At 45.4% G+C, this 18411-nt stretch overlaps 1 protein-coding gene across 1 annotated transcript; it reads right to left on the bottom strand.

Moving 5' to 3' along the window:
* Positions 1–14890: 14890 nt before the first annotated feature.
* LOC123157659 (glutamate receptor 2.8) lies at positions 14891–18209 on the bottom strand. The gene is made up of 5 exons (XM_044575912.1): positions 18050–18209; positions 17016–17530; positions 16602–16914; positions 16089–16492; positions 14891–15620 (listed from the first exon to the last, which is right to left on the bottom strand). The coding sequence occupies exons 1-5, from the start codon at positions 18207–18209 to the stop codon at positions 15099–15101; spliced, it is 1914 nt and encodes a 637-aa protein (XP_044431847.1). The 3' UTR covers positions 14891–15098.
* Positions 18210–18411: the final 202 nt, after the last annotated feature.

The following is an 18411-nucleotide window of genomic DNA, read 5'->3' on the forward strand; positions in this document are numbered from 1 at the left end:
TAAATAACATATGCAAATATGAACTAGAACCAAACATATCTAGAGCAGAGAGTAGAACAAGGAACTATGACATGACCTCTAACAGGAAAAGCGAGAACACATACGGGACAGCCACAGCAATAGTAGCACTGGACTAGGGGACGATGTCCTCGGTAGCCATGTCGTCGAGGAGGTTGTCGACGTCGGGGAAGAAGTCGGCGGCGGCGAAGTAGTCGTCGGAGTCCGGGACGTCCGTGACGAAGAAGTCAGTAGTCGCGCTGAGCGCTCCCCAAAAACCTAATCACCCTTCTCCCGTACAGGACTCAAAGAGGTGCGGTTTCGGAGGCCTACTATCCTGACCTGCAGTGCACACCGCAAGCCGGGATGAGGAAGACCATAGCAGCATGTAGTGCTCAGGAACCGGTGGCGAGAGGAACATGATCTTCTAGTGCATCTCTCTGAGAGGAGCGACCTCCCTATTATAGGCGCAAGAGAAGGAGGTGAGAGGGCAGCGAAGGAAGGTGAAACAAAGAGACAGAGATGAAGCAAACAGCTAGCAGCCAAAGGGCTGCAGCGTTCGCATTCAAACTCCACTTATCGCAAAAATCTTTTCAGCTTCCGTGCGACCTTTTGTATAGCCGTAGTGTGTGGAAAAAGTTTAGACATCGGCTCGGCTCATTCCCGCAACCTGCGGCGCGTTGTGACGAGGCGAGGCGTGGCATGGCGAGGCGGGCGGTGGAGGAGGAGTACGCGTGGATGTCCCTCTTGTTCTCATGCTCATACAAGTGGGGAAAGAACCTCCCTTATAAGGAGGTCCAACTCCCACTAAACTAGCAATATGGGACTAAACTTTAGTAGTATCCCTTGCCTTGCACGAATGGGCTAAGTGGGCCTCTAGGATTTATTAGGAATTTTTGAAATAGTTATTGGGCTGTCTCAAATAGAATAAATTCCAGCAATCCCCCACCATATCCCAGAGGCACACAAGAATTGCCTTTGGTTCCAAAACATTGTGTTATATACCAGTACTGTAGTGGAGACTGTTAAGTTGAACTTCCACCTAGAACTCTGTGCTACACTAGTAAGCAACTTGAACAGTGGACTGGGCCTTGAACTGCAAGTTTTCTGCGAATCTAGCTTCACATAAAGCCTTGACCCGATACGTGGCTACCGTGGGTCTTCTCCGTGGGTGGAGCTTATGTGTCATACTCCGAGACCTTTCATGAGTTTACTAGAGAGAACCCTACTCTCATAGATTGCGACATTTAACAATCAGACTCATATAGGTGCTTTTTCAAAAGATGTTTTGCGGGACAACATCTCTGCTTCAATGAGCCATTTAGAACACATTAAGATATACATCAACCTGCCATGCAGATTTAGAAGAGTATTGCATCTTCATGGAGTGGTATTGTTAATAGTAAGGATACTCTCCTCTCAGTTGACCAACAGCTTGTCTTCCACATCTAATTCACGGGATCTCTGATCACATAGACTAGGTTACCACTGTGAACAACTCATGTTGTGGGTCTCATACCCATCTCCCTCGATGCATTATCTATGACATTAGGTGATAGGCCCTTAGTAAAAGGATCTGCCAGATTTTTAGATCTTTGGATATAATCCAATGCAATAACTCCGGAGTTTCTCATTTTTTCTAACAGACTTTAACCTTCTCTGAATGTGTCTTGATGACTTCATGTTATCATTTGAGCTGCTCACTTTCGTGATCACAGTTTGATTGTCGCGGTTCATAAGGATACCTGGTACAGGTTTCTCAACAACTGGCAAGTCATTCAAGAGCCGATGAAGCCAATCTGCTTCAATCGTAGCTGTATCTAGTGTTGTGAGTTCTGCTTTCATTGTTGACCTTTTTAAGATGGTCTTCTTGCAAGACTTCCAAGAAACAGTGCCACCTCCATGAGTGAATACATATCCGCTTGGCGCCTTTATTTCATCAGCATCTGAGATCCAGTTTGAGTCACTATACCCTTCAAGCACCTTTGAGTGCCCAGTGTAGTGAATTCTATAATTCGTAGTGCCTTTTAAATAACGTAAAACTCTCTCTAGAGCTTTCCAATGCACATCTCCTAGTTTTGAGACAAACAGGCTCAGTTTGCTAATAGCAAAAGAGATGTTAGGTCTTGTAGCACTGGTTAAATACATAAGCGAGCGAATAATCTGAGAATATTTCAACTGGTCTCTAGCAATTCTTCGATTCTTTTGAAGCAACATAGTGGCATCATATGGTGTTGGAGAGGGTTCGCAGTCACTATAACCAAAGAGACTCAAGATCTTTTCCACATAGTGAGATTGAAGCAATGTAATCCCACCATCATCGTCTCTCAACAACTTGATGTTCGGAATGACATCAGCCACTCCTAAATCCTTCATCTCAAAGCAATGAGATAAGAAATCCTTGACCTCCTTAATAACCTTCAGATTTGTTCCGAAAATCAATATGTCATCAACATATAAGCAAAGGATAACTCCCTCGCCCCCACCATGGCGGTAGTACACACATTTATCAGCTTCGTTTACAACAAAGCATGCGGCTATTAAAGTTCTTTCAAACTTCTCATGCCACTGCTTGGGTGCTTGCTTAAGTCCACACAAAGACTTCAGCAACTTGCACAATTTTCCTTCCTGGCCATCTACTACAAACCCATCTGGTTGTTCCATATAAATTTCCTCTTCCAGCTCCCCATTTAGGAAAGAAGTCTTAACATCCATTTGATGAACGAGAAGACCATGTGAGACAGCTAGTGAAAGTAGTACTCGAATAGTGGTTAGTCGCGCCACATGTGAGTAAGTATCAAAGAAGTCTTCACCTTCCTTTTGAGTATAACCCTTAGCCACGAGCCGAGCCTTGTACTTCTCAATAGTACCATCAGGCCCAAGCTTCTTCTTGAAAACCCATTTGCATCCTATAGGTTTGCACCCATAAGGACGATCAGTTATCTCCCAAGTTTCGTTTGCCAAGATGGAATCCATCTCACTACGGACCGCTTCCTTTCAGTAGTCAGCATCCTCAGATGCATAGGCCTTTGAAATAGAACTAGGAGTGTCATCTATGAGATACACAAGAAAATCATCACCAAAAGACTTTGCAGTCCTCTGTCTCTTGCTCCTAGTAGGAACTTCATTGTTCTCCTCCACAGGATTTTCAAAGTGTTCCATCGAAATGGCGGGTTCAGTAATTGTAACTGGTTCTTGAGTCGATGAACTAGGCATCTCCTGATTAGATGAGGTAGCCATATCCTTCATGGGAAAGATATCTTCAAAGAAAGTCGCATCATTCAACTCCATGATCGTACCGACATGCATGTCAGGTACCTCAGATTTTACAACCAAAAATCTATAACCAATGCTATGAAAAGCATATCCCAAGAAAACACAATCCATAGTCTTTGGTCCAAGCTTTCGCTTCTTTCGAATTGGCACATTGACTTTCGCCAAACAACCCCATGTTCGTAGATAAGAGAGCTTTAACCTTTTCTTCTCCCATTCCTCGAATAGAGTAATCTCTTTGTTCTTTGTGGGAACTCGGTTTAGGACATGACATGCAGTCAATATCACCTCCCCCCACCATGCCTTGGAGAGACCCGGTGTGTCTAACATGGCGTTAACCAAATTAGTTAGAGTACGGTTCTTTCTTTCGGCCACCCCATTTGACTGAGGCGAATAGAGAGGCATCCTCTCATGGATTATACCATGTTCCTCACAAAAGGAATCAAATTCATTTGAGAAATACTCTCCACCACGATCGGACCTAAGCCTCTTGATCTTTCGATCAAGTTGGTTTTCCGCTTCAGCTTTATAGATCTTGAAATAATTCAAAGCCTCATCCTTAGATTTTAGAAGATACACATGACAGTATCTCGTGGAGTCATCAATTAACGTCATAAAATACTTCTTTCCACCTTTTGCAAAACACCATTCATTTCACATAGATCTGAATGTATGAGCTCTAGTGGTGCAAGATTTCTCGTTTTCGCAATCACATGAGACTTATGAGGTTGCTTAGCTTGCACACACACTTCACACTTAGATCCCTTGACAGTGGTGAAACTAGGGGTTAAGTTTAACTTCGCTAGTCGCGACATGCAACCAAAGTTAACATGACAGAGACGTGAGTGCCACACATTTGATTCACTATTGTTGCAAACATGATTAACAACTTTATTGCAAATGTCTGATAAGGATAAACGAAACAGGCCTCCTAACTCATAGCCTTTACCAACAAAGGTTCCATACTTGGATATTACAAATTTATTCGACTCAAATACAAGCTTGTAACCATCTCTACACAGAAGAGATCCGCTAACAAGATTTTTATTGACGGAGGGGACATAATGCACGTTCTTCAGTCGCACGATCTTCCCCGAAGTAAACTTCAGATCCACCGTGCCAACACCACGAACAGAAGCACTTGAACTGTTGCCCATCAGCATGGTGGAAGTCCCTGCGGTCTGATAAGACGAAAACATGGAAATATCATCGCATACATGCACATTAGCACTCGTGTCAATTAACCAATCAGGAGAATGGCATACCGAAAGAATAGTGGGAAATATACCATACCCAGCATCCTTCATGTCAGTGTCTCCAATGACAACATTAGTGGTCGTGCCGCCTTTCCCAGGATGACGCTTGTCATAGCGATTAGGGAAACTAGGAGCCCAATGATCAGGATCTCCACACATATGACAAACACCTTTCTTCTTGTCATTCTTCTTCTTGAAGTTCGTGTGCTGTACAGCCTTGTTCTTCCCATCAAACTTTGCTTAATCATCAAACTTGCCCTTGTTCTTGAACTTATGGGGCTGGAAGTTTTTCTTCTGTACCAGATTGACACTAGGACCTCCCTCAATACCTCGAGCACGGTTATCCTTTGCTCTCGCCTTTTCTTCGACATCAAGAGTACCAATGAGATCCGGAACGAAAAACTCCTGCCTCTTATGCTTCAGTAAGGTAGCAAAGTTCCTCCACGTGGGAGGAAGCTTAGTGATGATACCTCCGGCAATAAACTTGTCCGGTAGGATACAGTTGAAGTGCTCAAGTTCTCTAGCAAATGACTGTATCTCATGAGCTTGCTCAACCACGGAGCGCTCTTCGGTCATCATGTAATCATAGAATTGCTCCATGATATACAGCTCAGTGCCAACATCCAAGACCCCAAACTTGGCCTCGAGTGCGTCCCACATATCTTTTCCATTATCAATTGACGCATAAGCATCAACTATGTTCTCACCAAGAACACTTAAAAGAGCAGCCTTAAACAGAGTATCCATTTTCTGAAAAGCTTGTGCCTGTTGAGCATCATACTCTCCTTCAGGTTTGCCAAGAGTGGCGTCATAGCAGCTCATGGTTTGAAACCACGGAACGGCTCTCACGCGCCACCTCTTATAGTGAATACCCTCAAACATAGGAGGAAGCAGCAAAACCACTCGGGGTAAATTGCCTATAATAAGGTTGTTGGATTGTTGGAAATATGAGCAATGTACCATATAATTTTATTATTGGAAATACTAGATAAAGCATGACTAAAATAGCAGAGATAAAGCAAGTCATGCGATCTGACAGAGAGTACGTAAATAACATCTGCAAATATGAACTAGAACCGAACATATCTAGAGTAGAGAGTAGAATAAGGAACTGTGACATGACCTCTAACTGGAAAAGCAAGAACACGTACAGGATAGCCGCAGCAACAGTAGCACTGGACTTGGGGTCGGTGTCCTCGGTAGCCATGTTGTCGAGGAGGTTGTCGACGCCGGGGAAGAAGTCATCGTCGGGGAAGTAGTCGTCGGAGTCCGGGACGTCCGTGACGAAGAAGTCAGTAGTCACGCTGAGCGCTCCCCAAAAACTTTATCACCCTTCTCCCGTACAGGACTCAAAGAGGTGCGGTTTCGGAGGCCTACTGTCCTGACCTGCGGTGCACGCCGCAAGACGGGATGAGGAAGTTCATAGCAGCAGCGTAGTGCTCAGGAACTGGTGGCGAGAGGAAGAGGATCTTCTGGTGCATCTCTCTGAGAGGAGCGACCTCCCTTTTATAGGCGCAAGAGAAGGAGGTGAGAGGGCAGCGACGAAAGGTGAAACGAAGAGACGGAGATGAAGCGAACAGCCAGCAACCGAAGGGCTGCACCGTTCGCATTCGAACTCCACTTATCGCAAAAATCTTTTCAGCTTTCGTGTGACCTTTCGTATACCTGTGATGCGTGACAAAAATTTAGACATCGGTTCGGCTCATTCCCGCAATCTGCGGCACATCGTAACAAGGCAAGGCGTGGCGTGGCGAGGCGGGCGGCGTATGAGATTCAGTTCTCCCCTAGAATTGAGGAACCTGAGCTTGCACGCATTTGGAAGATTAAGACTGAAGGCATGGTGAGATTTTACATGTGTCTACTCCTGCAGAATAGGAACAGGACAGCCGACCGGTTGCGCATGAGAGCAATGATGTTTGCTGGTTGTGCGATCAAGAGGAAGAGAGCGCTGCCCATGTGACTCTACTAAGCCAAGGAGGTTTGGCACGAGTTTCAGAAGTTCAAATGCGAGGTTGTGCGCCCTGTTGTGTCTTCGACATTTTCAGTTATATTAAATCTCTGGTTTAGAGAGTTAACTTCCTTTTGTAGATCTTTCTCTAATTCTTTAATTGCTCCTTTTTTCTTTAATAAATTTGGGAATGGTGGTGTAGGGTGACATCGAGCCACAGCTCGCCCACCAATGCCGAGGAGGTCAGTACAACGGCATATGTTGCCTGGAATCTGTGGAAAGAGCAAAACGGGAGGGCCAAGGAGTAAGAAGTGTTGTTTTTATACTCATGACAACACAATCAAACACCTCTTTTTTCAAATGCAAATGTGCATGTTCTATGTGGTCAGACATCCAAATAGTGTCAAATTTGTATCCGCCCACAAGTGTTGCCAATATTTTTGGTCATTGGTTGGACAGTATTTCAAATAGCTTCAAAACACTAATAAAGGTGTGAGCATATGCCATAAGTTGGCCGTTTTGGCTATGTGGAAGCGATTTGGTATTTAATGACAAAAAAGGTTACTTTCCGGTGTACGCACTTGCCAGGTACGTGGTCTATGCTACAACGACCAAAACACCAACCGCTGTTAAGGCGGTCTGTACGTGATTGGAGCATGTGGCTACAGAGGGTTTTTCCTAACATGGATGACAACATAACCTATGGATTGATCCATCACCACCTTCAGCATAGACAGAGTGTCGGTTTATAGGAGTTTATTATTGCCGATTTGTCAGTTTATATTTCATGGATTTTTGTCAAACTTTCGGGTTTGACTGTGTACATCTTAGTTATGTCAAGACCGGGTGTTACTCATAATTCTTTTTGTCCGCTTGATGCAACATTTTAAGATAATAAAATCGCCCTTTTATCAAAAAAAGAGGGAGATGACATCAATAGCTTTGGCGGGGCTGATTAGAGATGATATCAAGCTGGTGAATGATGCTATAAACGGTACTGCTAGAATGGATGTATAGGATGAGATGTGGCTGAGCGATAGAGGCTTCTCTAGGTGCTGGGTGTGGTCTGTTGTTTTTGCTTTTCTGATTAGTGTGCTGTAAAAGAAATTCCCCCTCTATAATGAAAAGGCAGAGCATCTGCTGTTTCAGTCAAGACCTTGTAGCTAACACTATTATATGAGTAATTAATAAAGAGAATGGAGTAAGTGTTATTTCACATTTTCATTTGTGCCAGCAAAGGCACTGGCGCAATGTAAGAACAGATGGGAAGTCCGGTAGAGATATCTGCACCAGGAACCAGGGCACGACGCAGCTGGGAGACGTGGAGGCTAGGTTGCAGTTGGAGACGATAGCGACGAAAAGCCATGAAGCTTGTAGATTTGATTCATTGAGAGGAGGGCTACCTTCGAAGTTGTACGGATTGCAAGAGCCCATCGATGAAGTCCATACCATCATATCCCAGAGTCCTTAGGAACCGGATGAGGGGCGAGATTTACGAACTACTCATAATTCACAATGGGAAAGGGCGGGGAAGAGGAAGAGGACAACAAAGTTCAGAAGCAACTCATACTGAGGATGGATGTGTGCATCCGCTTGCAGAGGCCGGAAGATCAATAAGTACTGGGTAAAATTTTAAGGAAAATATATCACTAGTTCATAAGAGTTGCTTATGGTTGTTTTTGTTTGGGATTCAGTTTCAACAGATTCAGTTGTGGGCATGTTGTGCTGGCAAAACTGTTGTGCTAAGGAAACAGCTGTAGTGAAGGTTAGCTGTTTGGCAACGCAGCTGTGGAAATGACTGTGAGCTGGTGAAAAGCTTGAAATGCCCTTAGAGCACTGAGATCAGTGTAACTTGTTGATTCAATGTTAATAGATTGTTTTAAATGGTATTTTGACTGACAGGAAATGATTTGCTCTATGGTAATGCATAAAATATATCATAATAATGATTTTCTCACTTTCTTGCTTATATATACATAGAATAATAGTGAGAAAAAGAATTATGTTATCACATCGCTAGTCCATGCGAGTCACAATTGCCCATACAATACAAAAGATAGTCCATATACCAAAACCTCTATATCTGGGGATGTTTTCGCCCTGAGGTTTACCCATTTGGCTGAAAATGGCCCTCTGGTAATCAGATACATGGCACGTGCAATATTTTGGGTTCTCACCGTGTACATTTACATGGTGGACATAGATCGCTGACCAAAATGCACTTTACGATTCGTATAAATACAATGTAACGACGGACGCGCCGTGCCACCGTGCGGGCTATGCTAATAACTAATAATCCGTACAAAAGAGAGCTAAAGAATTAACTAATCCGTACAAAAGAGAGCTAAAGAATTAGACGGTACAAAAGAGAGCTAATGCATGTCAATCATATTGAGGAAGACCACGTTTAAATTCAGTTGCCCGCGAACACATATTCAGAAAGACCACAACCACGACCACATATACAGCATGCATGGCATTACGGTATCAACAGCAGCAGCACCATATAGCATCGATAACAAGCAGCAGCATACAACATTGATTACATCATTACAGTATACATTCACACATCAGCGACTCCAAGCGGACGCATCACCAGCACTTAGCAACGCCGGGGCGCGACGTACATTTCGTCGAGGAACGGGCCTCGATGGGATCGACACATCATGGCAGTCTTCCTGTAAATTGCGAGAATAGGCAAGGTTGGCGTTGGGAAAATCACGAATCCCTACCAGCTTTTTTTTTGAGGGGGGAAACCAAGTTTATTCAGTAAAATCCACACGAAGTGGGATACATCTCTGGTCATGAGGAGCGCCAAACCAGACGTGGCGTCCTGGACCTCTCGAGAGGGAGAACTTGGCTAAACTATGTGCTTCATAATTCACAGCACGACTCTCATATGAAAAAATACATTGAAAGAAGGAAGCTCTAAGATTTACTTCGGCGATGATCGCTCCATACGTCCCGTGTGACCTCCTGTTGATATCTGAAACTACTTGTTGACAATCTGACGCGATGACAAAATTCTGAATGCCCATGTCTTCCGCGAGGGATAAAGCCTCCCGGCATGCTATAGCTTCAAGTGTAGCCGGGTCTTCCACTCCTTCGATCACTAGCGCTGAACTGCCCATATAGTTTCCATCCGCATCTCTGCAAACAGCTGCTGCCGATCCTCCTCTTCTTGCCATAACCACATGAATCTTGCAATATCCCGGTGGTGGTTTCTTCGGCCTTCTCTGCACGAGTGCCACGGACTGTGGTGCATTACACCGCTCTGGTTCCTTGACCTTTATGGTATCTAGTTCTGCCATGAAACGACCAATGAACCCGAAGGTAGATTGGGGACTCTGAAAAATAGATTCATGGATAGCTTTGCGACGAGCATGCCAGATACACCACAATGTGACTGCTGCGAGGATGAACTGATCGTGTGATAGCACCTGCATCAGTGTAAACAGCCACTCCCTTGCGCTTGGTTCCGTGCTCTCTATCATTTTATGTGTGATATCCTCATCCATGAGCGCCCAAACACTCCTTGATGATGAGCACTCTAGCAATGAGTGGCGCCACGAATCCCGGTTACCACAAAGCCCACATTGGTCGGAGTCAGCCATGTTCCTCTTTGCTCTGACATCGTTTGTTGGAATGGAGTGCTTCGAGAGTCTCCATAAGAACATTCTAATTTTCCCGGGCACCTCCGTCCTCCATAGTTTTTTCCAGGCTCCCTCCTCAGCTATGGAATTAGATGGTCCCGCCGACCCTTCTAGCCAAGCTTCCCTTCTTATTTTGGTTGCAACGAGCATTCTGTAAGGTGACCTGACGGTAAAAACTCCATGCTTCTCGTAGTACCAAGCCCAAAAGTCACTTATATTTCTTGTGCACAGAGGGATTGCTAGAACAACTTGTGCATCTATTGGCATAAGATGTTGTTGCACCAGTTGTTTGTTCCATGATGCCGTTGTGCCACTGATTAGCTCAGAAACCCTGGTGGGTGGGTTTTGAGTTATGCTTCCCAGGGGTCGGAACATCCCCTCATGGGGTAGCCAGTTCTGATCCCAAATATGTGTTGTTTCTCCGTTGCCAATCCGTTTGATCAATCCCTGACGCAGTGTATCTCTTCCCTCCATGATAACCCTCCACACTTGGCTTGGGTGACTCCCAAGTTCAGCAGTCAGAATATCCGAATTAGGGTAATATATACTCTTCAAAATACGTGCACTCAGGGTTTCTGGGTTCTGTAGCAGCCTCCATGCCTGTTTTGCCAACATAGCTAGGTTAAATAGCTCAAAGTCTTTGAAGCCCAAGCCTCCCATGCTCTTGGGCTGCGTCATAATTTTCCTGGAGACCCAATGAGGCTTCCGTTTTCCTTCCTTATTGCCCCACCAGAATTTCCTAATAAGCATGTTCAGATGTTCGCATAGCCCTCTCGGGAGCTTGAAGCAAGACATAGAAAAAACCAGTACTCCCTGTGCCACAGATTTTACCAACACTTCCTTCCCTGCGGAGGAGATAGTACGTTCAATCCAGCCCTGAACCTTACTCCACAGGCGGTCTTTTAAGTACTTAAAAGCATCGTTTTTTGAGCTCCCTACATCAGAAGGCATCCCCAGGTATTTCTCATTTAGTGTCTCATTAGGAACATGGAGTATCTCTTTGATCTCTTGTCTCACAGAGTCCGAAACCCCCTTGCTGAAATATATAGACGATTTTGAATGGTTTATCCTTTGTCCCGTTGCCTGGCAATAGGTCTCCAAAACATGGTACACCTCATTAGCTCCCACACTGTTGGCTTTGATAAACAGCAGGCTGTCATCAGCAAATAAAAGGTGGCTAACAGGTGGTGCCGTAGGAGCAACCTGCAAACCACTCAAGTTGGATGACTCACTTTTTGATTTTAAGAGGCACGAAAGGCCCTCTGCTGCCAGCAAGAACAAGTATGGAGATATCGGGTCCCCTTGTCTGATCCCTCTCGAAGGTTTGAAATATTGTAGTTTCTTTCCATTGAACAAAACAGAGAAACTGACTGTGGTAACCAGGCCCATAACAATATCAACCCACCTGTTACTGAAACCCAGCTTAAGCATTATAGCTCTAAGATATGGCCATTCCACCCTGTCATAGGCTTTCATCATATCAAGCTTGAGGGCGCAGGACTGATTTTTCTTAGCTTTGTTTCTCTTCATAAAATGCAAGCACTCATATGCAGTTATAATGTTATCTGTGATCAGCCTCCCTGGAACAAAGGCTGACTTGTTCCTCTGATATAATCTCAGGCAGCACTTCTTTCAGTCTATTTGCTATCACCTTTGAAGCAATTTTATACAAAACATTGCACAAGCTAATTGGGCAGAATTGAGATAGGAGCGTTGGGTTTTTTACCTTTGGGATAAGAACCAAAACAGTATCATTGATGCTTTCCGCTGATTCTGTACCTTCTACAATCCTTAGTACAGCCTTTGTAACATCATCCCCACACAGGTCCCAGTGGTGCTGAAAAAAGTGCGCCGGAAATCCATCGGGACCAGGCGCCTTGGTGGGGTACATCTGAAAGAGAGCTTTTTTAACTTCATCTTTGCTATACGGCGCATTCAGCGACTCGTTCATTTCTGCAGTTACTTTTGTTGGTACTGTATCAAAAACCTGGTCCATGTTGTGCACTCCCTCAGAGGTGTACAAGTCTCGGTAAAAACTATTGGTGAGATCTTCCATCTCGCTCACGTTAACTGTCATCTGCCCATCCGCCCTCTGTAGTTCTTTGATCTGATTCTTCCTTCTTCTGCGACTTGCTCGGAGGTGAAAGAAATAAGTATTCTTATCACCGTGCATTAGCCATTCAAGACGGGCACGCTGACGCCATAATATTTCCTCCCTATGATATAACTCTGTGAGCCTCTCAATTAACTTTAACTCAACATGTGTCGGACCAAATCTGTTTGGGGATTCTAGCATCTCCACTAGCTCTTGTTTCAGTCGCTGAATGTCGCGTCGCACGTTGCCAAAGTTCGTCCTTTCCCAGTGTGACAAATCTGAAGACAGCGACCGCAGTTTGTCATTGAGGGAGCCGACAGAATCTCCTGCGCTATTGGACCATGCACGCTGGATGGCAGGCTTCAGCGTGGGATCTCGCTCCCATGCAACCTCGTACTTAAATGCCTTTGGGGCCCGCCTGCATGCATCGCCATGCATGAGGTTCACGTAAATGGGAACGTGGTCGCTGGTCGCTGCCGTTTTGTGTTCTACCTGCGCCGAAGGGAAGGCAATACTCCAGGCCGGGTTCGATACTCCCCTGTCTAGGCGCACTCGTGTATACGTGCCGCCAGTCACCTTTTTTTCAAAGGTCCAAACTGTGCTCGTATAGCCTATGTCCGTAAGACCACATGTATCAAGGGCATCCCTAAACGCATCCATCTGCGCTTGGCTCCTGTTGCCCACACCATCATGCTCATGCGCATATAAAACTTCATTGAAATCACCGATGGCGAGCCATGGTATGTCACTAGCCCCCACAATTCCTCTGAGCATGTCCCACGTTTTGTATCGCTCGTTAACTTGTGCTTCTCCGTAAACAAAGGTGACCCTTATTTTCATGTCAACCAGCTCATCAATTTCAACATCTATATGATACCGAGAATAACCAACAATCTCGAGCTTTATTTCTTCGTTCCAAAAAATACCTAATCCACCACTTCTGCCAGAACTACTAACAGCAAAACTTTTATTATAGCCTAATGAACCAACCAAACTCTCGACTCTAGAACCCTCTATTTGGGTTTCCAAGATACACAGTACAGAGGGGGCAAACTGCTTCGTTAATTCACGAAGCTCTCGAACTGTCGCGGGTTTGCCAGCTTCGCGGCAGTTCCAACAGAGGAAACTCATTGCGCTAGGCGCGACCCCACTAGGGAGCCCGCCAAACGCGCATCAGGTATTTTGTTTGCAGCTGTGTTCTTTCCGTTGTTCTTCTCACTTGTCGACGTGCTTGGTTTGTTCCTTTTCTGCTCCTGCTTTGAGGAAGGGCTGGGTGGGTGATCACTTGGGCCCGGCAGTAGCAGAAGATTGCTTGCACCGGGTGCTGACACCGAGGGAACAATCCCGGCTCCTCTCTTTCTGTTTCTGTCAGCCTCAATCATGGATACATCTCTGTCCTCTTGCTCACTGTCACCTTCATTCAGATCTTCATGGGTAGTATGCTCTGCTGGACCGCGTGCACGACCACGTCCCCTCCCCGATCTGCCTGTCCCACGACCTCCTCGAGATCCATGGCCCTCAGCTGAACTGCGACCTTCTCCTGGCCCATTACCCGGTCCTTTGAACCAACCAGCTTTTAGGTCTTTGAAAACAAGAGCTTTCGGGGGGTGTACACCATCGCCACACTCCTTATAGAGGTGACCCATGTACCCACAAACAGCACACCAATCTGGTAGGCGCTCGTATTTCACCCTGAAGATCACCCTCTGGACAGCCTCTTTCTTCTTGACAACCAAAGAAACTGCATTCTTGAGTGGTATCGTAACATCAATCCTCAGTCGGACCCGTGCAAAATTACCTTCGAAGTCATGGGACTTTGGCTCTGCAAAGATGAACTCCCCCACCGTGGCCGAAAGAGCCTTGATCTTGGAGAAAAACCCATCCGGAAGATCATGTATCTGCATCCAGATGTCGATCTTGTTCAGCTCAATTGTTGATGGCTTAGTGAATCCATCCTACGGGGCAATGACCACGGCCTTCCCTTTGAATTGCCACGGGCCTTCCTCCATGACGCGCTCCCAGTCACCGAGGCAGCCAAACTGCATTGTGTACAGGTTATCTTCGAGGGGGCGGATCTTTACCTCCTTCGCCAAATCCCATGCGACCCTCATGTTTCTGAAAAACCAGTATTGGCTATAGGGTTTTTCGGTGTGAACCCTAGCAATTGCCATCCACCGCGTCGTCTCCACCGGTAGCTCTTCGTCCTCGATCACAACGTCTTGAAGATCGTCCTCTTTCAATCCTAACTCCTCCATCATGGCCTCCAGATCGGAAACCGCCTGTCCCGATCCCGATGTGACATCCTCCATGTTCTCTTGCCGAGAATTCTGATCCGCGGGCGGTAACAAACCCTAACACGAGCCCCGACTCCCTGCCGCCGGCGGGGAGAAGAGGCCCAGGGGATGGCCGGTCTCTACGGGGGAAGCTGATCGCCGCCGCCCTAGAGGAGAAAAACCCTAACGAATCCCTACCAGCTTCGCTAGGAAAGTACGCATCTGGTCGCTTTGGGCTATAACACGTAAAACAGGCCGAAGCTGTTTTGGGCTGTCTCCACGAAGCTGCCCATGTTTAGTCGTTTGTTCCGGTTTCAGCTTTTTTCCACGAGAAACTGGCTCCTGAAGCTGAAACAAACACAGCCTATATCCCTCATGCCAAAACCGCAAAAATATATCAACCGAGTGAGCGACCCACTCCGCGAAACAATAGTACTGTATTAGTTTACAAAAGTAGCTGATTGTGGCAAAACCTTACACTCTGCTAAACACTACTATTATTATTCATTACAAATTCAAGGCAACATGACAGGGTACTCAAAAATAAGGATCACAAGTTCACAATACACCTTGAGGATACTGCACTTCCCTATCAACTTCATGTCAGGCAGTTCTCATCTCAATCTGGATGGATTCTGCAGCCGCAGAGCCGCTGTGCATGCCATTCTGCTGCATTGGACAAGCCTCTTGGCCACCAGCATTCTCAAAGCGCCAATGGGACTCGCTGTTCGCGGTTTCACAGAGGGGTTGATCCGAGGCAGCAGAATCGTGGCCTATGTTGCCATTCTCCAATTGAAGAGAATCTTGGCCGACGTTGTCACCACCACCACCATTGAAACTTTCCACATCAGCTACTCTCCCACTGGTACGGCTGGCATGAACCAGCCTCCCAATGCTTACCAGCAGCATGAGAGTCGAAATAACTCCGGTGATGACGAACGCACCAGCGACGCTTGGCAAACTGATTTGCGTGGAATCAGGGTCGGAGCTGCCATCACCCACCGATGACGACTGTGGATCTGCGCCTAACCATTTTCGTTGAATCCTCAATCCCTCGTCGCCTCCAGTTATGTTCAAGATGGCAGTAGAAAGATCATGCACGAGCGGCGAACCTAGACAGAATGCCTGAAGATAAAAGGTAAGCATGGTTGTAGGTAAACCCGTAACTTTGAATATAATTTAGTGGAATGGAGATGTACAAAGTCAAAAAACAATCATGATTGCACTACATTTTAATACAAAATGGCAGGCATGATCAAGGTAAAGAAGCATGATACAAATGAACAAATTGTTGTGCTGCCAGTGTATTATTTTCTTTTCTCTGAAGAAAAGCAAAACATGTTTTGTGGGTAATCATATGCTTAGCAGTTAGCACTACAATATGTAAGTATGTTTGTCAGAATTTTTGGTGCAGTACATCCAAACTATTAATGGATATAGGTAGATGTACGCCCATGCTTAGAAAGTCCATACTTAAAGTGAAGATAAAAAACATGACGGCACTAACTAACTTCTGTCCCTAGCTAGGATGCAACATACTAGCACTTAAAGGACAAATGCTGAATATACTTAGCTTTAGATTGAGAAGCTTACAAAACCAAATCCAGGAGTCATGTACATGAGATTAACCATCCTAAAGTCTTCCTTATTCCGAGGATCAGAGAAGAATGATGTCAAGAAGGGAAGCTCATCAACGATAGCTGATACCGATCCATTTCTCAAAGCATCAGCATAGTCCTCTTTCTTTATGTAGCTCTGTAGCCTATCTTTGTCGAAATAATAATTTTTTATCAAGATGGACCGCAGAAATGACCCCTCTTGGTGTCCAACAGAGCCATTCCTGAGCTGGAGCTGGTTCAGATCTGTCACTGAAGGCCGGCGGCTCTTTGCGGTTAGTATGGCTGACAAGCTTGCTGTGTAACTCTGCACTACAATCAGAACCACAAAGCACCATACCACCACAACAATTTTTGACAAGGGGCTTCTAATAGTCTGAGCTGCGCATGGAATAACCAAGAAATTTAGTACATGACTACTGTAGTAAACTAATTGAATCTCTTATCAGACATCAAATATTACCCAGAAGTTTAAGTACGAAGTGCTAACCATGTGAAAATGTCAAAGTAGAGAAAGCGAAGTAAGAAGCGGTGCTGAACTGTCTCAAATTTGATCCCTGGTACTCTTGATTTCTGGAGCGCTCAATCATCCACACAACAAAGCCAGTATAGAAGAAGAAGCCCACAGTTGTAAACCAAAGTGCCGAACTCAGTGGCTTCACAAATTTCCACTCAACTGTTTCTGGCTCGTCCTCAGCGAGCACAAGCATAAACACTCCAGATTGTGTGTATGGCATTGTAAAATCTGTGTCAGCAGCTCGATCAGGAGTTATGCTAACATCACCAACTGCTGCATCATACACCTGTTATCAACCAGAAAATAGGGGTCAAAATGGATCTAGTAGCAAAAAACTAAATGTTACAAGTCAAACCATGCAAGTATGTATGAGAAAAGCGCACTAACCCCTGAAGACACGTTGCCTACTAGCGCATCGTAGGAACCATGGAAGACATAAAACTCATAGCGTGGTGGACGACGTAGCTGCTTCATAGCGGCTTCGAAGATATCAATGCTGTAGCCAGTGACCTTTTGGTAACTGGTATTCGGATCGGCAACATGCACAAAATCTTCAAAACCTTCTTTCTGCGGCACCGCAATCCTGAGCAACGTCTTATTATGGCTTCTGCAGTTCATCCTTGCTTTTCCTGTCTGTAATTTCCTGTCATTTCGTCTACCAGTTTTTGGAGTAAGAAATGTTATAGTGTCATTGTCAAGTGTAAAGCCGATCTTGCTGTGACCCCTAGAAGCTGTTGCAGGATCTTCTAGCCAGAAGGCGCAGGATGTTGGGGAAATGCCGGAGAAAGAGAGAACCGGAATGCGGTGGCGGCGGCCCAGGTAGGAGAGGAAATCTATTTCTGTCGATGTTTGAGGAACCCAAATGATGGCCTGCACTCGGGCATTATTGATAAGATCATCGGCTGCAAAGATCACAGGCACCACAAATTAGCTTAAGAAATAGGTCAAACTTTTGGATTATGCGCAGAGGTTTCGCAGCAAATGCATCAAAGTAATGGGGGAAAATTAGGGGGGGCTGGTGCGTCGGCGGCGTGCTCCCTCTGCGACGGACGGGGGAGGCAAGCGGAGGACCTGACGGGAAGAGTCAGAGAGGCAAGAGAGGGGAAACCTTGTGAGCGAGGACCTTCGCAGGGCCGCCGGCGGCGGAGATGGAGGCCACGGCGGCGCGGGATCGAAGCGTCGAACACCTTGAGGGCTTGAGGTCAACACAGTGATGGGCTTCAACCTTTCTTTGCGAACTTCACGGGCTTGGACCTTTTTTTGAAATAGATGGGCTTTCACTGGTTTTTCGAATGTTTTCTAGATGCTTGGTTTTTTTAAAATATTTTTGATTGCTTACCACATGGTTATTTTAGATGCTTGTTTCTCGAGTGTTGGGCGTGGACTTGTGTGAACAGTGGAAATGTAGTCTGCTTACTTACCACACCTTTTGAGCTTTTCTGTTCTTTCAAAAGCATCTATCAAATTTAAAGAATTACTGTGAGAATCAATGTGCTTTTTTTTGCGGGTGAGAATCAATGTGTTGTTGGATGGTTGGGAGGAAAATGTGTCACTTGTCCACTTCAAAAAAAATCCATGCATTGCACCAGGGGCATAAATATTCTAATGAGTTAATATGATTGCGTAAAAAATGGACTTTAGATGTGGATTAAATCATCACTTATGAGATTACCGTAGAAAACATTGTCTTATTTAGGGCTCATTTTGTTTGTGGGAAATATTAGCGGTCAAAATTTTGTTATGAAGATTGTGACAATGTCCCAAGGGTCACTTTTGTAGGTGT

The sequence above is a fragment of the Triticum aestivum genome, chromosome 7B, assembly GCF_018294505.1.
Source record: "Triticum aestivum cultivar Chinese Spring chromosome 7B, IWGSC CS RefSeq v2.1, whole genome shotgun sequence".
In the NCBI taxonomy this organism is placed as follows: Eukaryota; Viridiplantae; Streptophyta; class Magnoliopsida; order Poales; family Poaceae; genus Triticum; species Triticum aestivum.